This window comes from Procambarus clarkii, chromosome 60 (genome assembly GCF_040958095.1).
Source record: "Procambarus clarkii isolate CNS0578487 chromosome 60, FALCON_Pclarkii_2.0, whole genome shotgun sequence".
Taxonomy (NCBI): Eukaryota; Metazoa; Arthropoda; class Malacostraca; order Decapoda; family Cambaridae; genus Procambarus; species Procambarus clarkii.
The window spans coordinates 9,166,961-9,185,434 of record NC_091209.1 but is presented as its reverse complement, the minus strand read 5'-3'; the positions used below and the strand labels follow the sequence as shown (position 1 = coordinate 9,185,434).

The 18,474-nt window shown below is 47.6% G+C and overlaps 1 protein-coding gene across 9 annotated transcripts in view; it reads left to right on the top strand.

Annotated features, from left to right (window-relative positions):
* Positions 1-18,474, top strand: part of Pka-C1 (Protein kinase, cAMP-dependent, catalytic subunit 1) — an 894,574-nt gene that overhangs the window by 854,378 nt on the left and 21,722 nt on the right. For 7 of the 9 annotated variants that reach the window (XM_069307461.1, XM_069307460.1, XM_069307459.1 and 4 more), the window contains 3 exons: positions 1,957-2,085; positions 12,377-12,475; positions 16,912-16,994. In XM_069307461.1, the coding sequence (XP_069163562.1) occupies positions 1,957-2,085; positions 12,377-12,475; positions 16,912-16,994 (311 nt within the window). Of the gene's footprint in view, positions 1-1,956; positions 2,086-12,376; positions 12,476-16,911; positions 16,995-17,435; positions 17,519-18,474 lie in introns of all 9 variants that reach the window. The other 2 variants (XM_069307458.1, XM_069307455.1) reach the window with 1 other exon arrangement.

Genomic DNA, 18,474 nt, shown 5'->3' with positions numbered 1-18,474 from the left:
TGTTCTGTCTTGTGTTGATATTTTTAATACCCTATTAATATCCCCCCTGTTATGTCCATTCATCCACTTGTAAACCTCTATCATGTCACCCCTAACTCTTCGCCTTTCCAGTGAATGCAACTTAAGCTTTGTTAATCTTTCTTCATATGAAAGATCTCTAATTTGGGGAATTAACTTAGTCATCCTACGTTGGACACGTTCAAGTGAATTTATATCCATTCTATAATACGGCGACCAAAACTGAACTGCATAATCTAAATGGGGCCTAACCAGAGCAAGATATAGCTTAAGAACCACACCAGGTGTCTTGTTACTAAAGCTTCGATTAATAAATCCCAGTGTCCTATTCGCCTTATTACGAACATTTATGCATTGATCCTTTTGTTTTAAATTCTTACTAATCATAACTCCCAGATCCCTTTCGCAATCCGACTTCGCAATCTCAACACCATCTAGCTCGTATCTTGTAACCCTATCATCATTACCTAGCCTCAGAACTTTACATTTATCAGCATTAAACTGCATTTGCCAATCCTTTGACCATTTCAAAACCCTATCTAGATCAACTTGAAGTGATAGTTAATCCTCCTCCGAATTAATTTCCCTAGCGATTTTCGTATCATCGGCAAATTTGCAAATGTTGCTACTCAAACCTGAATCTAAATCATTTATATATATTATAAACAACAGAGGTCCCAGGACAGAGCCCTGAGGTACTCCACTAACAACATAATCCCACTCTGACTTAACCCCATTTATACTAACTCTCTGTTTCCTTTGGAATAGCCATGCCCTAATCCAAGTTAATATAGCACCCCCAATACCATGAGCTTCTATTTTTTTAATTAGTCTTTCATGTGGCACTGTATCAAAAGCTTTGCTAAAGTCAAGGTACATAACATCACAAACCTTACCACTATCAACTGCCTCAACTATGCTGGAATAAAAAGTTAGCAAATTTGTTAAACATGAACGGCTATTTGTAAAAACCATGTTGCGACTCATTTATTAATTTATGTTTTTCAAGATGGAGACGAATTGTATTTGCAATTATTGATTCAAGTAACTTTCCCACAATAGACGTTAGGCTAATTGGCCGATAGTTTGACGCAAGTGATCTATCTCCTTCCTTAAAAATTGGTACCACATTAGCTACCTTCCATCAACCAGGTATCCCCCTCCTTTAAGAGTTGCTGGAGGTAGACGGTCTAGTATACTAAAGTCAACCCGTCCTCGACTCCAGTCCATTACATCCAGCGGTCGACCCCACAGACGCATTCATAAATTTTAACATGCTGTTCATTCAAAACGGGAATTTTCTCAAGTATAAATTAATATTATAATATATTAGCATATTGTGCATATATAGGCATAGGTTAGGTTAGGTGTTTAGGTTCTGTTGGCGATTATTTGTATTTGTAGTACGTTGGTGAAGCATTTATAGCGTTGTGATTCGAACAAAATTCGTCAGTGAAACACTTGTTCCGGATATGTTCGAACGTCAGCAGTTGTGAGTCGTGTGTAAACCGCTTTTCATTCATAAACAGGGGGTTTGGCGGGTGCATGGAATCACTTTTGGATCTTTGTTTGGAGGACGGGCTGACTAAAGTTGGAGACGATGTCTCGGTGTCGTAAAAGCCGCTCCGGGGAATTGGTTCACCTTATACATGAAGGTGTAGCACACAGTGTGCGCGCGTACACACGCCAACCCGCGCGCCTGGGGGCTGCTCCCCTCTCCCCCCCACCACCATCATATCCACTTACTGTAATATAAGTCTGTGGTTAATGGTGGTGGCAGTAGTGAAGTTAATGGTGGTGGTGAGGTTAATGGTGGTGGTGAGGTTAATGGTGGTGGTGAAGTTAATGGTGGTGGTGAGGTTAATGGTGGTGGTGAGGTTAATGGTGGTGGTGAAGTTAATGGTGGTGGTGAAGTTAATGTTGGTGTTTGTGTTACAGAACACGGCGTGCCTGGACGACTTCGAGCGTCTCAAGACGCTGGGGACGGGTTCCTTCGGGCGGGTCATGCTGGTCCAGCACAAGGCCACCAAGGAGTACTATGCTATGAAGATACTCGACAAACAGAAGGTACGTCACCCATTGATCTATGTATGTACGTTACCCATTGTTCTATATATGTACGTCACCCATTGATCTATATATGTACGTCACCCATTGATCTATATATGTACGTCACCCATTGATCTATATATGTACGTCACCCATTGATCTATATATGTACGTCACCCATTGATCTATAAATGTACGCCACGCCTTCAATTTTTTTTATAATCGTCTTTTACAGATTGATAACTCAATCATTTCATGCAGGTCGGCGTTCAATCCCTCGATAATCCACAAGTGGTTGGGCACCATCCCAAATCCTTATCCTGACCCCCCTTCCCAGGGCTATATAGTCGTAAAGGCGTTGGCGCTCTCTCCCTTGATAAATCCCTCATAAAGATTGATATATACAATTACATTGATATATATATATATATATATATATATATATATATATATATATATATATATATATATATATATATATATACCATATTGTGTAATTTTTTACAAGGGGGGGGGGGGCTGGAGCGTTTAGGCATAGTCCTCCCCCCCCCCCCCCCCCCGGAGCCCTATAAGCATGGATCGGCGGAGCTGAATACGCTGGGTTACAGCCCCGCTCCTGTGCCGGGTAAGTCCACTACGGGGGCTCACCATAGCCCGTGCTACTTTGGCACTTTTGTTGTAAGTAGCTGAATATAGAACGAGAACAAACAGCTGAATACGGTAGTCGCTTCTAATGTAACTTTGCGAGCACGATGGGGACTGTTGTGATAGATTTAGATTAGATAGATTTTTAAGTGATTGTAGGAGTTGGGCTGTCACGCGTCGGGCTGTCACGCGTCGGGCTGTCACGCGTCGGGCTGTCACGCGTCGGGCTGTCACGCGTCGGGCTGTCACGCGTCGGTGTGTCACGCGTCGGTGTGTCACGCGTCGGTCTGTCGCGCGTCGGTCTGCCACGCGTCGGGCTGTCGCGCGTCGGTCTGCCACGCGTCGTGGTGTCACGCGTCGGGCTGTCACGCGTCGGTCTGTCACGCGTCGGGCTGTCACGCGCCGGTCTGTCGCGCGTCGATCTGTCACGCGTCGGGCTGTCACACGTCGGGCTGTCACGCTGGACACGCTAATGGACACGGTGACCTGTTACCTCGGGCAGAAGTGTCGAGTCGACATCTGTGGTCAGACCAGCGAAAGATCGGTGTCCGAACTTGCCGACCTGACCAGGACTCGGGCCAGGGGGTCGCTGCTGACGGAGCCAGCTGACGGGAGCGCTGAGCGGGTCAGGTTATATAGTCAACATTAGTTATATCGGATGACGGTGAAGAAATTGAGTTTGTTAATGTTAGCCAACCGTGAGTGTCGGTACATTAAGTGTTGGGGAGAGTTGCTAGGGGGGGGGGGAGAGATTATGTATCAACACGACACCTACACGAGGTGTGCGTGCGTGTGCGTGTGTGTGCGTGCGTGCACACCTGGGCACTCCACCCTACCAGCGTCAGTGTGGCTTCCTCTCATCAGGGAAGTGCTCTGAAAGCTGAATTTAAACTTATTATGAGTAAAAAATTGTGTAGTCATTTTTGTTAGGGGAGATGGGAGGAGGGGGGGGGAATGTTGGGAGTGTGGGAGTTATGTGGGGAGGTAGGTGTGGAGGCCGGGGGGTGGCTGTGGAGGCCGGGGGGTGGCTGTGGAGGCCGGGGGGTGGCTGTGGAGGCCGGCTGTGTGTGGTGGCTGTGGAGGCCGGCTGTGTGTGGTGGCTGTGGAGGCCGGCTGTGTGTGGTGGCTGTGGAGGCCGGCTGTGTGTGGTGGCTGTGGAGGCCGGCTGTGTGTGGTGGCTGTGGAGGCCGGCTGTGTGTGGTGGCTGTGGAGGCCGGCTGTGTGTGGTGGCTGTGGAGGCCGGGGGGTGGCTGTGGAGGCCGGGGGGTGGCTGTGGAGGCCGGCTGTGTGTGGTGGCTGTGGAGGCCGGCTGTGTGTGGTGGCTGTGGAGGCCGGTGGGGTGGGGGGGGTGGCTGTGTGTGGTGTGGGGTGGGTGTGGGTGTTAGGGGGGTGTGGGTGCAGGCAGGAGGGGGGAGGGGGGGTGCTAGCTACGAGGTGCGCCTTATTGCGTCACGCCAGCCTCTGTGACGTCACGCCAGCCTCTGTGACGTCACGCCAGCCTCTGTGACGTCACGCCAGCCTCTGTGACGTCACGCCAGCCTCTGTGACGTCACGCCAGCCTCTGTGACGTCACGCCAGCCTCTGTGACGTCACGCCAGCCTCTGTGACGTCACGCCAGCCTCTGTGACGTCACAACATTATGCTTCATTCACCAGGAATTCCAACACCAGCATCATGCTGCTTTATTATGTGTGGGCCCCCGTGCACACCCCTTCCTGTACACTCTCCCTCTCTCCTCTCCCTCTCTCCCTCTCCCTCTCTCCTCTCCCTCTCTCTCCTCTCTCCTCTCTCTCCTCTCCTCTCTCCTCTCCTCTCTCTCCTCTCCCTCTCTCCTCTCCCCCTCTCTCCTCTCTCCTCTCCCCCTCTCTCCTCTCTCCTCTCCCTCTCTCCTCTCTCCTCTCCCTCTCTCCTCTCCCTCCCTCTCTCCCTCTCCTGTGTAATGTTTGGTGTTGGGTATGCAGGAGGTGATAAAGGGAGCGGGCGTGTAATACAGTAATGTCAATGTCACGGTTGTATGTGATTTATGTAATAGTGTAGTCCGCGGTGTAGTCCCTTGATGTAGGACGTGGGGGCCAGGGAGCTAGAGCACGGCCCGGAACAAGAGGTCAGGAAAGGTGTGTTTACAGTAGTCGCGCTATACGAAGGTCACCTTGTTATTGGCAACATTGGACCTTTTAAGCCTTGTGATCTTCAAGGTGTCCCCCGCTGACCTTTACATGATGTCTACATCAAGGTCAGACTGTTCTCCTGACACCCGTGAGGTGCCAGCTGACTTCTCAGGGGTGCCACTGTCAGCCTCCAGACGGCACCGTGCCAGACTTCATTGTCAGTGCCGGGCTTCAAGGCTGGCCTCGGGTCGGGCTTGGGCGGTACAAGAACTTCCAGAACCCCATCAAGCAGGTGCCAAGCAGGTACCAAGCAGGTACCAAGCAGGTACCAAGCAGGTGTCAAGCAGGTACCAAGCAGGTACCAAGCAGGTGCCAAGCAGGTACCAAGCAGGGGCTGAGCTCCGAAGCATGTTGTTATAGATTCAGCTTCTCTGGACACAAAGTTCCAAGCAGCACGGCCTATGGTGAGCCCCGTCGTACTCACCTGGCCACAGGTGATGTGCGCATCAAAGCAACGCTGCTTGAATTTACCTGAGGGCCACTAACCCTAATGACCTCGAACAGGACAGGAAGCCGGCGGCTTGCTGAACGTCACCCCCCTTCCCAACATTCGCCGTGATAATCTTTTCCAGGTTGATTTTAAAACTTTTAACACAGTTTCGGCATTTACGGCTTCGGCGGGTAGGCGGTTCCATCAACACAACTTTCGTGCTAGAGTTGTGGATGGTTAGGCTGTTAATGTTTTGATTGGTGGGTTCTCGGAGGCGTGGTGGCTGAGCTGCTCTTCACTGGGTCGGGTTAAGCACAGGTGGGTGTGTCCAGTAACTGGATGGGTGGTGGAGGTGGTCGGACACAGCAGGCTTGGTCACTTGAAGACATTACTCCATGTTTACCCGGAGTGGGGAAGACATACACGCGTCTCGTGGCTGCCGGCAGTCTCGCACACCTGCCTCTCAAACTCTGCACTCTTAAGATTCCTCGCGCGTGCGTGTGTGCCTGCGTGCGTGCGTGCGTGCGTGCACGCGATGGACGGTGAGGGCAGTGACGTGTCGAACCAAAATACCTGGTTCTCTTAGACTCCTCCCCCCCTCCCACCCCCCTATGTCGCGCGCTCTCTCTACATATAGGTTGTGTGTGTGTGTGTACTCAGTTGTGCTTGCGGGGGTTGAGCTCTGGCTCTTTGGTCCCGCCTCTCAACCGTCAATCAACTGGTGTACAGATTCCTGAGCCTACTGGGCTCTTATCATATCTACATTTGAAACTGTGTATGGAGTCAGCCTCCACCACAACACTGCCTAATGCATTCCATTTACTAACTACTGACACTGAAAAAACTCTTTCTGATGTCTCTGTGGCTCATTTGGGTACTACGTTTCCACCTGTGTCCCCTTGTTCGTGTCCCACCCGTGCTGAAGAATTTGTCTTTGTCCACCCTGACAATTCCCCTGAGAATTTTGCAGGTGGTTATCATGTCTCCCCTTACTCTTCTGATTTCCAGGGATGTGAGGTTCAGCTCCTTTAGCCTTTCCTCGTAGCTCATACCTCTCAGTTCCGGGACTAGTCTCGTGGCATACCTCTGAATCTTCTCTAACTCTGTCTCGTGGTTAACTAGTTATGGACGCAAGGCTGCAGCTGCATATTTCAGGATAGGTCTGACATAGGTGGTGTACAAGGTCCTGAACGAATTCTTACTAAAGTTTCAAAAAGCAGTTCTTATGTTGGCCAATCTAGCATATCAATCTAGCAAACAGGGAGCCGGCCGGCCGAGCGGACAGCACACTGGACTTGTGATTCTGTGGTCCCGGGTTCGATCCCGGGCGCCGGCGAGAAACAATGGGCAGAGTTTCTTTCACCCTATGCCCCTGTTACCTAGCAGTAAAATAGGTACCTGGGTGTTAGTCAGCTGTCACGGGCTGCTTCCTGGGGGTGGAGGCCTGGTCGAGGACCGGGCCGCGGGGACACTAAAGCCCCGAAATCATCTCAAGATAACTCAAGATATGCCGCTGATGATATCCTTTTGATGTGGGTTTCTGGGGACAGGTTCGGTGTGATATCAACCGTGATATCACGGTGTGATCTTTCTCTCTATTTGACTCTTGCAGGATATCACCTCCCAGATGGTACCTTGTGTTCAGCCTTCTGCTCCCTTCGCCTAATTTCATTACGTTACACTTTCCCGAGTTGAACTTTAGTAGCCATTTTCTAGACCATTCCTCCAGTTTATCCAGGTCATCCTGTAGTCTCTGTCTATCTTCATCTGTCTTGATTCGTTTGATTGTCTTGATAATTTTTGTATCATCAGCAAACATTGAGTGGAATGAGTCTATATCCTCTGGAAGATCGTTTACATATATTAGAAACAGGATGGGTCCAAGTACAGAGCCCTGTGGGACTCCGCTGGTGACATCTCGCCACTCTGATATCTCACTCCTCACAGTTACTCGCTGTTTCCTGTTGCTTAGATACTCCATTATTCACTGGAGCACCTTACCTTTTACTCCTGCCTGTTGCTCCAACTGTGTGTGTGTGTGTGTGTGTGTGTGTGTGTGTGTGTGTGTGTGTGTGTGTGTGTGTGTGTGTGTGTGTGTGTGTGTGTGTAATAATATTTTGTGTGTAATAGCTCTCTCGCTCGGTCACTGTCACTGTTCCCCCTCCCCCTCCTTCGCTCCCTCCCTCCCTCCCTCTCGCCTTTGCTCTCCACCCCCCCCCCTCTCCACCTGGCTACCAAGCGGGGCTCTCCCTAGTCTGCCATAGACCGCTCATGATAGGAATAGCCATCGTGGGTACTGAATATGTTGGGTGTAGGTGGGCTGGGGAGGGGGGGGTACTGAGGGGCAGGGGCATGTTTGAGGGGGGAGGAATATTTTCCCCTTCAAGCCTGGTGTGTCCCAGGTGTGTGGACCAGGTATGTGGCCCAGGGGTTAGTCAACCCCAGTACACCTGGTATGGGCGGCGACCATAGCCCTAAGGAACACAAGGATGGATACATTGTGGTCAGAGGTGACGGGGGATATGTTCACAGAGGGGCCAGAGCTGGCCTAGCCGGCTGTCGTGGTTGGTAACTCGCCAGGTGCCAGGCGGAGGTGGTCCTCGCGTGTGTCAGAGGCGCGCGCTGCGGCCCCCCCCCCTGGCACCAGGCATAGTGCCACCGTCCCCCTTGGCATCAGGCATAGTGCCACCGGCCCCCCTGGCACCAGGCATAGTGCCACCGGCCCTCTGGCACCAGGCATAGTGCCACCGGCCCTCTGGCACCAGGCATAGTGCCACCGGCCCTCTGGCACCAGGCATAGTGCCACCGGCACCCTGGCACCAGGCATAGTGCCACCGGCCCCCCTGGCACCAGGCATAGTGCCACCGGCCCTCTGGCACCAGGCATAGTGCCACCGGCCCTCTGGCACCAGGCATAGTGCCACCGGCCCTCTGGCACCAGGCATAGTGCCACCTCTTCCACGGTGGGAGTGTTCTCTTCAAGAACAAATTAGACAAGTTCTAGCACTATCATCTCAAAGCTCTCCAAATGTACTCACTAGAAAGGAGACGAGAGAGATACCCAATAGTATACACCTGGAAGATACTAGAGGGCCAGGTCCCAAATCTACACAGTAAAATAACAACATACTGGAGTGAACGATATGGAAGAAAATGCAGAATAGAACCAGTGAAGAGCAGAGGTGCCATAGGCACAATCAGAGAACACTGTATAAACATCAGAGGTCCGCGGTTGTTCAACGTCCTCCCAGCGAGCATAAGAAATGTTGTCGGAACAACCGTGGACATCTTCAAGAGGAAACTAGATTTATTCCTCCAAGGAGTGCCGGACCAACCGGGCTGTGGTGGGTATGTGGGCCTGCGGGCCGCTCCAAGCAACAGCCTGGTGGACCAAGTTATCGTAAGTGGAGCCTGGCTCCTAGAGCGGGAGTAGAAGAACTCCCGAGACGCCCTCCAGGTAAACCCCAGGTAAGACCTGCGGGTTTTGCTGGGTCTTGTGACGGTGAAGGCTCGCACCGCGCCCAGCTAGACACTGAAATGTGACAAATGACGTCCGTAGAGTTTATCACTGGCAAAATATTTGCCTTTGAGAAATCACATTTCAGTGGCTGTGCCTTGACTGCGGTGAGCATAGTAGGATACAGGATACCAGTGCCCTGTAAGACAACACCCAGGCACTCCCACAGTGGGGTGTCCCAGCCTGGTGGCAACACCCAGGCACTCCCACAGTGGGGAGTGCCAGCCTGGTGGCAACACCCAGTGACTCCCACAGTGGGGTGTCCCAACCTGGTGGCAGCAACCAGGCACTCCCACAGTGGGGAGTGCCAGCCTGGTGGCAACACCCAGGCACTCCCACAGTGGGGAGTGCCAGCCTGGTGGCAACACCCAGGCACTCCCACAGTGGGGAGTGCCAGCCTGGTGGCAACACCCAGGCACTCCCACAGTGGAAATAGAGGACGATGACAAATCTGTTCGTCACAATAAAATTGATACAAAATGAAATTAGAAACTAGGGAAAAATATCCACAGAAATTGTAAACTAAAATGACTGAAAAAAAGCTATTGGTAAAAAAAATGGAACATATATAAAAGCCAAAGGCTGCTAAATCCAGAGTAAAAATAATTTCGTGGGCCTTTTGTGGGGCTCAAAGACAGGTTGAAAAAAAAAATCGCGTAGCGAAAGTAATAATTCATTTATATGAAAATAACAAAACTTTTTTTTGTGCGTCATAATAGTAAGCTTTTTTTTATTAATTGAAACCGTTTTACGAGTTAAAAAGACCTGGGATAACGGCTGTTTTATGATGTAAAAACATGGGGAGTCACTCTGGGAAAGGGCAATATTTTGAGGGCAAGAACGAGCAGCGAATGAGAAGAGGGAAGGAGGTAGAGAGAAGGGAGAGGAGAGGTGAGAAGTCAGAGAGGCAGTGAGAGAAGGGAGGGAGGGAGGAAGAGGGGGGGGGATTTGCCTTAATCACAAAACAACTCAAACGGAGGCTAAACAAGGCTATTCTGGATGAGTTGTTTAAGAGATACTTAAGGAACAGCGTGCTAGCGTCGCCGTGTGCTCTAGCTACCCCACCCTCACAGTCGGGCAGGTGTCTTCAACAAGGTATACAACTGGTATCAGTGGAGACCCAACTGAAGTTACGCTCAAACAAATCATTTGAGTAATTGAGCAAATTCCGTTTAAAGCAGATAAGAATGTTTGTTTAACTTGAATGATATAACTTTACATATGGCAAGAGGGTGTGTGTGTACTCACCTATTTGTACTCACCTATTTGTGCTTGCGGGGGTTGAGCTTTGGCTCTTTGGTCCCGCCTCTCAACTGTCAATCAACTGGTGTACAGATTCCTGAGCCTACTGGGCTCTATCATATCTACATTTAAAACTGTGTATGGAGTCAGCCTCCACCACATCACTGCCTAATGCATTCCATCCGTTAACTACTCTGACACTAAAAAAGTTCCTTCTAACGTCTCTGTGGCTCATGTGAGTACTCAGTTTCCACCTGTGTCCCCTTGTTCGCGTCCCACCAGTGTTGAATAGTTTATCTTTGTTTACCCGGTCGATTCCTCTGAGGATTTTGTAGGTTGTGATCATGTCTCCCCTTACTCTTCTGTCTTCCAGTGTCGTAAGGTGCATTTCCCGCAGCCTTTCCTCGTAACTCATGCCTCTTAGTTCTGGGACTAGTCTAGTGGCATACCTTTGGACTTTTTCCAGCTTCGTCTTGTGCTTGACAAGGTACGGGCTCCATGCTGGGGCCGCATACTCCAGGATTGTGTGTGTGTGTGTGTGTGTGTGTGTGTGTGTGTGTGTGTGTGTGTGTGTGTGTGTGTGTACTCACCTAGTTGTGCTTGTGGGGGTTGAGCTCTGGCTCTTTGGTCCCGCCTCTCAACTGTCAATCAACTGGTGTACAGGTTCCTGAGCCTACTGGGCTCTATCATATCGACATTTAAAACTGTGTATGGAGTCAGCCTCCACCACATCACTGACTAATGCATTCCATTTGTTAACTACTCTGACACTGAACAAGTTCTTTCTAACGTCCCTGTGGCTCATTTGGGTACTCAGTCTCCACCTGTGGCCCCTTGTTCGCGTATCATCCGTGTTAAACAGTTTATCTACCCTGTCAATTGCTCTGAGAATTTTGTAGATAGTGATCATGTCTTCCCTTACTCTTCTGTCTTCCAGTATCGTGAGGTGCATTTCACACAGCCTTTCCTCATAACTCATGCCTCTTAGTTCTGGGACTAGCCTAGTGGCATATCTCTGAACTTTTTCAAACTTCGCCTTGTGCTTGACAAGGTACGGGTTCCATGCTGGGGCCGCATACTCCAGGATTGGTCTTACATATGTGGTATACAAGGTTTCGAATGATTCCTTACACAGGTTCCTGAAGGCAGTTCTGATGTTAGCCAGCTTCGCATTGGCCACAGATGTTATTCTTTTGATGTGGGCTTCAAGAGACAGGTTTGGTGTGATATCAACTCCTAGATCTTTGTCTCTCTCCGTTTCATGAAGGACTTCATCTCCCATTCTGTATCCTGTGTCTGGCCTCCTGTTTCCACTGCCTAGTTTCATTACCTTACATTTACTCGGGTTGAACTTTAGTAGTCATTTATTAGACCATTCATTCAGTCTGTCTAGGTCATCTTGTAGCCTCATACTATCTTCCTCCGTCTTAATCCTCCTCATAATTTTTGTATCATCAGCAAACAATGAGAGGAATCATTATATACCCTCTGGGAGATCAATTACATATATCAGAAACAGTATAGGTCCAAGGACTGACCCCTGCGGGACACCACTGGTGACGTCTCGCCAATCTAAGACCTCACCCCTCACAGTGACTCGCTATAACAGCCTGGTGGACCAAACTCTCACAAGTCAAGCCTGGCCTCGGGCCGGGCTTGGGGGAGGAAAAGAACTCTCAGAAACCCATCAAGCAAGACTACAAGCAGCGCAAAACAAGGCGCTAAGAAGAGCAGCAAAACAGTGTCCCTGAACGAGGTGGTGTTATCCACCAGGGGACACGCCCAGCGCCCGCTAGCAAGCTCTTCAGTTCATGGGAGTCCTCACTTCTTCAGTAATTTCCTCCTGGCCTCGCAGCAGCTGTGTGTCGGTGTGTGTGGGTGTCGGTGTGTGTGGGTGTCGGTGTGTGTGGGTGTCGGTGTGTGTATTCACCTAGTTGTGTTTGCGGCGGTTGAGCTGTGCTTTTCGGCCCGCCTCTCAACTGTTTATTAATTATTATTATTTACACCCCCCAGTGTCGGGTGGGGGGGGGGCCCCCCTAGTTTTTTCATCTGCTTTTCATTGGTATACATAAATCATAATTTATCATTCCAATTTCAAGGTGAATTATTTTTGAGTTGCTCATAAACAGTTATTTGTGTATATTTGATAAACGTCATACAGCGGGTCTCATTCCGCGCGTATGAAACGTTGTGTTTAAATTGATGTATATATGTGTTATGCTACATAATAATACCTGCCCGCGTGCTCTTGATTATCCAGTGTACAAAATGTCGTAGCCGAGATGTAATGCAGTTTTGTTTGTTGCAGGTGGTTAAGTTGAAACAGGTGGAACACACGCTGAACGAGAAGCGCATATTGCAAGCCATCACCTTCCCCTTCCTCGTCTCCTTAGAGTTCCATTTCAAGGTAAACTATTTTGTTCTGACAACTGTGTCCAACTGTTCATGGCTCTCTCGCTCTCTCCCTCCCTCCTGTGGTTGTGATGATGCCACACTCCCCACCTCCATATCGTGTGGTGTCATACGGTATCTGCCATTGGCTTCTCCTCCGGCCGAGACCACGCCAATTGCGGGAAATTATTAGGTATGTTGTTCCGGGGGGCTTAGGAGCTGGAGGACGACTCGAGGGCCAGTGAGTGGGAGGGGAGGAATCGTGACCAAGCACTTATGGACAGTCGGGGATTGAACGCCGACCTGCATGAAGGGAGACAGTCGCTCTACCGTCCAGCCCAAGTGGTTGGGGATTCAGTCGTAGTATAATTGTAATGGCGACTTGTTTGTGAAGTATGATTCAATTGAGATCTTGAAGATGGGAATCATGGAATGTTTGAATATCTGTACATATGTGTGTGTGCTCATCTATTTGTACTCACCTATTTGTGCTTGCGGGGGTTGAGCTTTGGCTCTTTGGTCCCGCCTCTCAACTGTCAATCAACAGGTGTACAGGTTCCTGAGCCTACTGGGCTCTATCATATCTACATTTGAAACTGTGTATGGAGTCAGCCTCCACCACATCACTGCCTAATGTATTCCATCCGTTAACTACTCCTGACACTGAAAAAGTTCCTTCTAACATCCCTGTGGCTCATGTGGGTACTCAGTTTCCACCTGTCCCCCCTTATTCGCGTCCCACCAGTGTTGAATAGTTTATCCTTGTTTACCCAGTCGATTCCCCTGAGGACTTTGTAGGTTGTGATCATGTCTCCCCTTTTCTATCTTCCAGTGTCATAAGATGCATTTCCCGCAGCCTTTCCTTGTAACTCATGCCTCTTAGTTCTGGAACTAGTCTAGTGGCATACCTTTGGACTTTTTCCAGCTTCGTCTTGTGCTTGACAAGGTACGGGCTCCATGCTGGGGTCGCATTCTCCAGGATTGGTCTTACATATGTGGTGTACAAGATTCTGAATGATTCCTTACACAGGTTCCTGAACGCTGTTCTGATGTTAGCCAGCCTCGCATATGCCGCAGACGTTATTCTATTTATGTGGGCTTCAGGAGACAGGTTTGGTGTGATATCAACTCCTAGATCTTTCTCTGTCCGTTTCATTAAGTACTTCATCTCCTATTCTGTATCCTGTGTCTGTCCCTGTTTCCACTGCCTAGTTTCATTACTTTGCATTTACTCGGGTTGAACTTCAACAGCCATTTGTTGGACCATTCACTCGGTCTGTCTAGATCATCTTGTAGCCTCCTATCATCATCCTCTGTTTCAATCCTCGTAATTTTTGCATCATCAGCAAACATTGAGAGAAACGAGTCTATACCTTCTGGGAGATCATTTACATATATCAGAAACAGTATAGGTCCAAGGACTAATACCTGCGGGACTCCACTCGTAACGTCTCGCCACTCTGAGACCTCACCCCTCACACTGACTCGTTGTCTCCTGTTGCTTAGGTACTCCTTTATCCAATGGAATACCTTCCCTTTCACTCCAGCCTGCATCTCCAGCTTTTTCACTAGCCTCTTGTGTGGTACTGTATCAAAGGCTTTCAGACAATCCAAAAATATGCAGTCTGCCCACCCTTCTCTTTCTTGCCCTATTTTTGTTGCCTGGTCGTAGAATTCAAGTAACCCTGTGAGGCAGGACCTGCCATCCCTGAACCCATGTTGATGCTGTGTTACAAAGTTCTTTCGCTCCAGATGTTCCACTAGCTTTCTGCGCACAATCTTCTCCATTTACTTGCATGGTAAGCAGGTTAGGGACACTGGCCTGTAGTTCAGTGCCTCCTGTCTATCCCCTTTCTTGTATATTGGGACGACATTAGCTGCTTTCCAAATTTCTGGCAGTTCCCCTGTTGCCAGTGATTTGTTATACACTATGGAGAGTGGTAGGCACAGCTCTTCTGCTCCTTCCTTTAGTATCCAAGGGGAGATTCCATCTGGGCCTATAGCCTTTGTTACATCCAACTCTAGTAAACACTGTGTGTGTGTGTGTGTTGCACAAACTTACCTATCCATGGTTTCCAGGGATGGGGCTCGAACCGTTTTGAGTTGCTCCTTTCAACCTTACGCACATTTCCGACATATATCGGAAGGGTATTCACTGGTAATAATGAGTGTGTTTGAATAGTGTGTATGTATACACACGTAGTGTTGGGAGGTTTACTGAGGGCTACCTTAGTGTTGGTGAAGGCTGGGTAGGTATACTGAGGTATACCATAGTGTTGGTGAAGGCTTGGGAGGTATACTGAGGTATACCTTAGTGTCGTTGAAGGCTTGGGTGGTATACTGAGGGCTACATTAGTGTTGAAGGCATGGGTGGTATACTGAGGGCTACCTTTGTGTTGGTGAAGGCATGGGTGGTATACTGAGGGCTAGCAGTGTTGATAGGTTGGGAGGAATGCTGAGCCACTGCCTGGGGTGCGGAAGTGGTGGCATGCCTGCGTTGTTTGTTGTCTCCCAGAATAGGCACCCCTCTGTGATGCTTCTTATCCTCCACCATGGTGCCAGGTTTGGCAAGTGCTTTTATACCTACACTCGGTTTTATTTATGTCTGAGTTATAGAAAGTGTGTTTGTACGTGTGAGTGCGGGGTGATGTTGACTGCCTGTGCATGGTTGAAATGAGCAGTAATGTGCCTGCACAGTATCTTGAGGTGATCTTGAGATGATTTCGGGGCTTAGTGTCCCCACAGCCTGGTCCTCGATCAGGCCTCCTTTTTGTTAAACACCCCCCAAGGAAGCAGCCCGTAGTAGCTGTCTAACTCCCAGGTACCTATTTACTGCTAGATAACAGGGGCATCAGGGTGAAAGAAACATTTTGATTATTTGTCTCTGCCTCCACCGGGGATCGAACTGGAACCTCAGGACTATGAATCTGAAGCGCTGTCCACTCAGCTGTTAGGCCCCCCCTTGGTGTGGCTCAGTGCTTGTTTCAGGCACTGTGGGTGTGGCTCAGTGCATGATATGCACATCACTCGGGCCTCCAGGTTAAACACTTTGGGGCCAGACCGGAATCTGAATGGGTGAAAATTGTGGAGGTGGACTCGTCTTTATGAAATTTGAACATACTGTATTTTGGTATAGGGGGTGTAAATTTGCAGGCTCAGTGGTGAAATATTTTTACAATGAAAAGTGTGTGCATGTATAAGGTGAATGGTGAATGTATAAAGGCTCCTGGGGGAGCTGTTACAGCTTCATGTACTAGTTCATCTTTTTGGAGGATGGCATTCTCAAGTATTAGTCAGCGTCTGGCATTCTCAAGTATTAATTAGTGTGTGTACATTACTCGTTACCTTGATGTGGTTCAGAGGATCAGTGGCCTCATTGTTGGGCCACTTGCCAGGGCCTCCTGGTTCATGGTCTGATCAACCAGGCTGTTGGGAGACTTGCACACAGTCTGATGTATGAATCACAGTCTGGATGATCCAGGTACCCTGTGGAGACATTGATAAAGTTTCCTTCGGAATACTTGTCAATGGTCGGTTAGTTATGCACCTTGTATTTAATGGGAGGGGTGTTGAACAGTGCTGCGCCTCTTAATGTTTATAGAATTAGTTACTTAGGCTAGAGTACCCATTAGATTAGATCACTTTAATGTTACTTTATATTTCCATGTTCTTGACACACACAGTGTCCCTTTACATATATGTAATATTTGTTGTTTTTCCTCCAGAACAATACTGATCTATTTATATTTAACTTTTTTTATTTATTTTTTGCATAATTCTGGTTGGCATATTTGTTTCACTCAAAATTTCACATTTTAAATTTTTAGTTGATTTTATTTTTTCTCCTAAAACAGAGTGAATATTGTACTGTAATATAATATTGTACTGTAATTATTTCTTTCAGGTCTCCATATTTTTCTTACTTGTTACTGTACTTGTATTTTTACAGTGGAGATTGTTTTCCCATTTGGTGTACTTTCTCTGGATGTGACTCGTGTGTTTCTCACATTTATTGCTCGTCTCCTACTTCCTATTCCATTGCTTCCTCATCTACACCTTAGATGTTCACTTATTACCTTATTCACGTTCATAAGTATGCTCATCCCATTCACTCCAATTCAGTCAGTTTTTGTTTTGTTTTCTGTCATAGTTTGAAATGTTTTTTTTTTTTCATTCATTTTGATATTTTTTACTGCATAAATATAATTTTTCCTTTTGTGATGTTTTCTTCCTTCCATTCTTTGTCCTCTTCCCCCCAGCCTCCATTTTGTCCTGCTCGCTCCAGCTGTTTATCCCATACATCATTTTGTACCTTTTCTCCCCCACCTCCCTGGTATACCTCCATCTCTTACCTCTCCCTGGTATGCTACCTCCTCCCTGGTGTATGCCTCCCAACCTCGCATTCTCCAGTAAGTAGAATGCTCCTCATCATTAATATTATTATACTTGCAGGATAACACCAATTTATACATGGTCCTTGAGTATGTTCCCGGGGGTGAGATGTTCTCACACTTGCGCCGCTTGGGAAGATTTAGGTAACTACTAACTTGTACTGCTGTCACACCGGTTTTATTATGACTGTGTTTGGTTACCCTCCTAGCTGACCACACCTGCCGAGAGGATGTCTGGACCTTGTGGGGCCGTCAACCACCATCCCCAACCTAATTGTGTATGGGGGCCTTTTTTTTATATTTCCCACCTGCGGTTAAGTAATACATTTAGAGGCTGCTGCATTAATTATGTCATTCGTTTAATGTTTGTAGTTATAAACTGAATGTATTATTAAACTGTAGTGTCACTTTGATACAATACCCAAACATGATGGTAGTCATCTTGTAGGATAGATGATGACAAAATGTTTGGGTTATGCATCTTCCACTCTGTAATGTTAAGTACTAATAGTTTCTACAGTACTAACATAAAGCACTAACAGAGATGGCTCAAGTCAGTGTATATCCATTTCTCCAACATTTCAGGATAATTCCAATTTGTACATGGTGTTGGAGTACGTGCCGGGTGGCGAGATGTTCTCTCATCTCAGAAAGATTGGCAGGTTTAGGTAAGAGTGTGTGGCTCACTTGCTCTGACTACTGCACCCATTAGCACTCCCTCAGCCACAGACACTCTGGCCTTATTGTATTGTATTGCAGTGCTTTCAGTCTCCCACAGTACTTGAAGAGACTTGAGCATGGCAGAACTATATGCACCTGCTGGTCTGATTCTTCTTTTATATAGTTAACAAAAGATAGTCATTAGTTGACGTGCTAGTTTGTGTTTGGCAGCAGTGTAGTTCGGATCATTTTATTATATTTTGTTTCCCATCTTAGATGCTTGATATTATTTATTTTTATATTGTTGTGACAAGAGATTTATGTGATGTAGTAATAGTCTTAAACAGACCACTCCTCTTAGTACACATTGTGTGTTGGACTCAACAAAACTAAAGCCATCATAGCTGACAACTGTAAATAGTTGAATATCCCAACTTGACTTTTACACAATAACTCGTGAAACCATAACTATTGTATACGGTTAATATTAACACCACAATGACTGGTGTAACCATAACTAATGTATACAGTTAATATTAAGAGAGAGTGACTGGACAGTAGTGTGATAACAATGTGTTGACCACCAACACTGCACCAGTACTTCACTTTGCACTTACCAGATGGTTTTTCTACTTCAAATGCTTACTTATACCATCTCTGGCATTTTTGTTCATGTCATCGTACTTCAAATTTAAAATAAATGCTACCTGAAGTCATTAATGTTTTTCTACTTTTATTTTTTGGTTTATAATTTTACTGCATAAACACCAAAGCCAAAGTCATGCTTTGGCTCATTGAACACTGATTTGCTGATGTGATGGGATTAGAACATCATGTGATGGGATTAGAGCATTGTGTGATGGGATTAGAACATCGTGTGATGGGATTAGAACATCGTGTGATGGGATTAGAGCATTGTGTGATGGGATTAGAACATCGTGTGATGGGATTAGAGCATCATGTG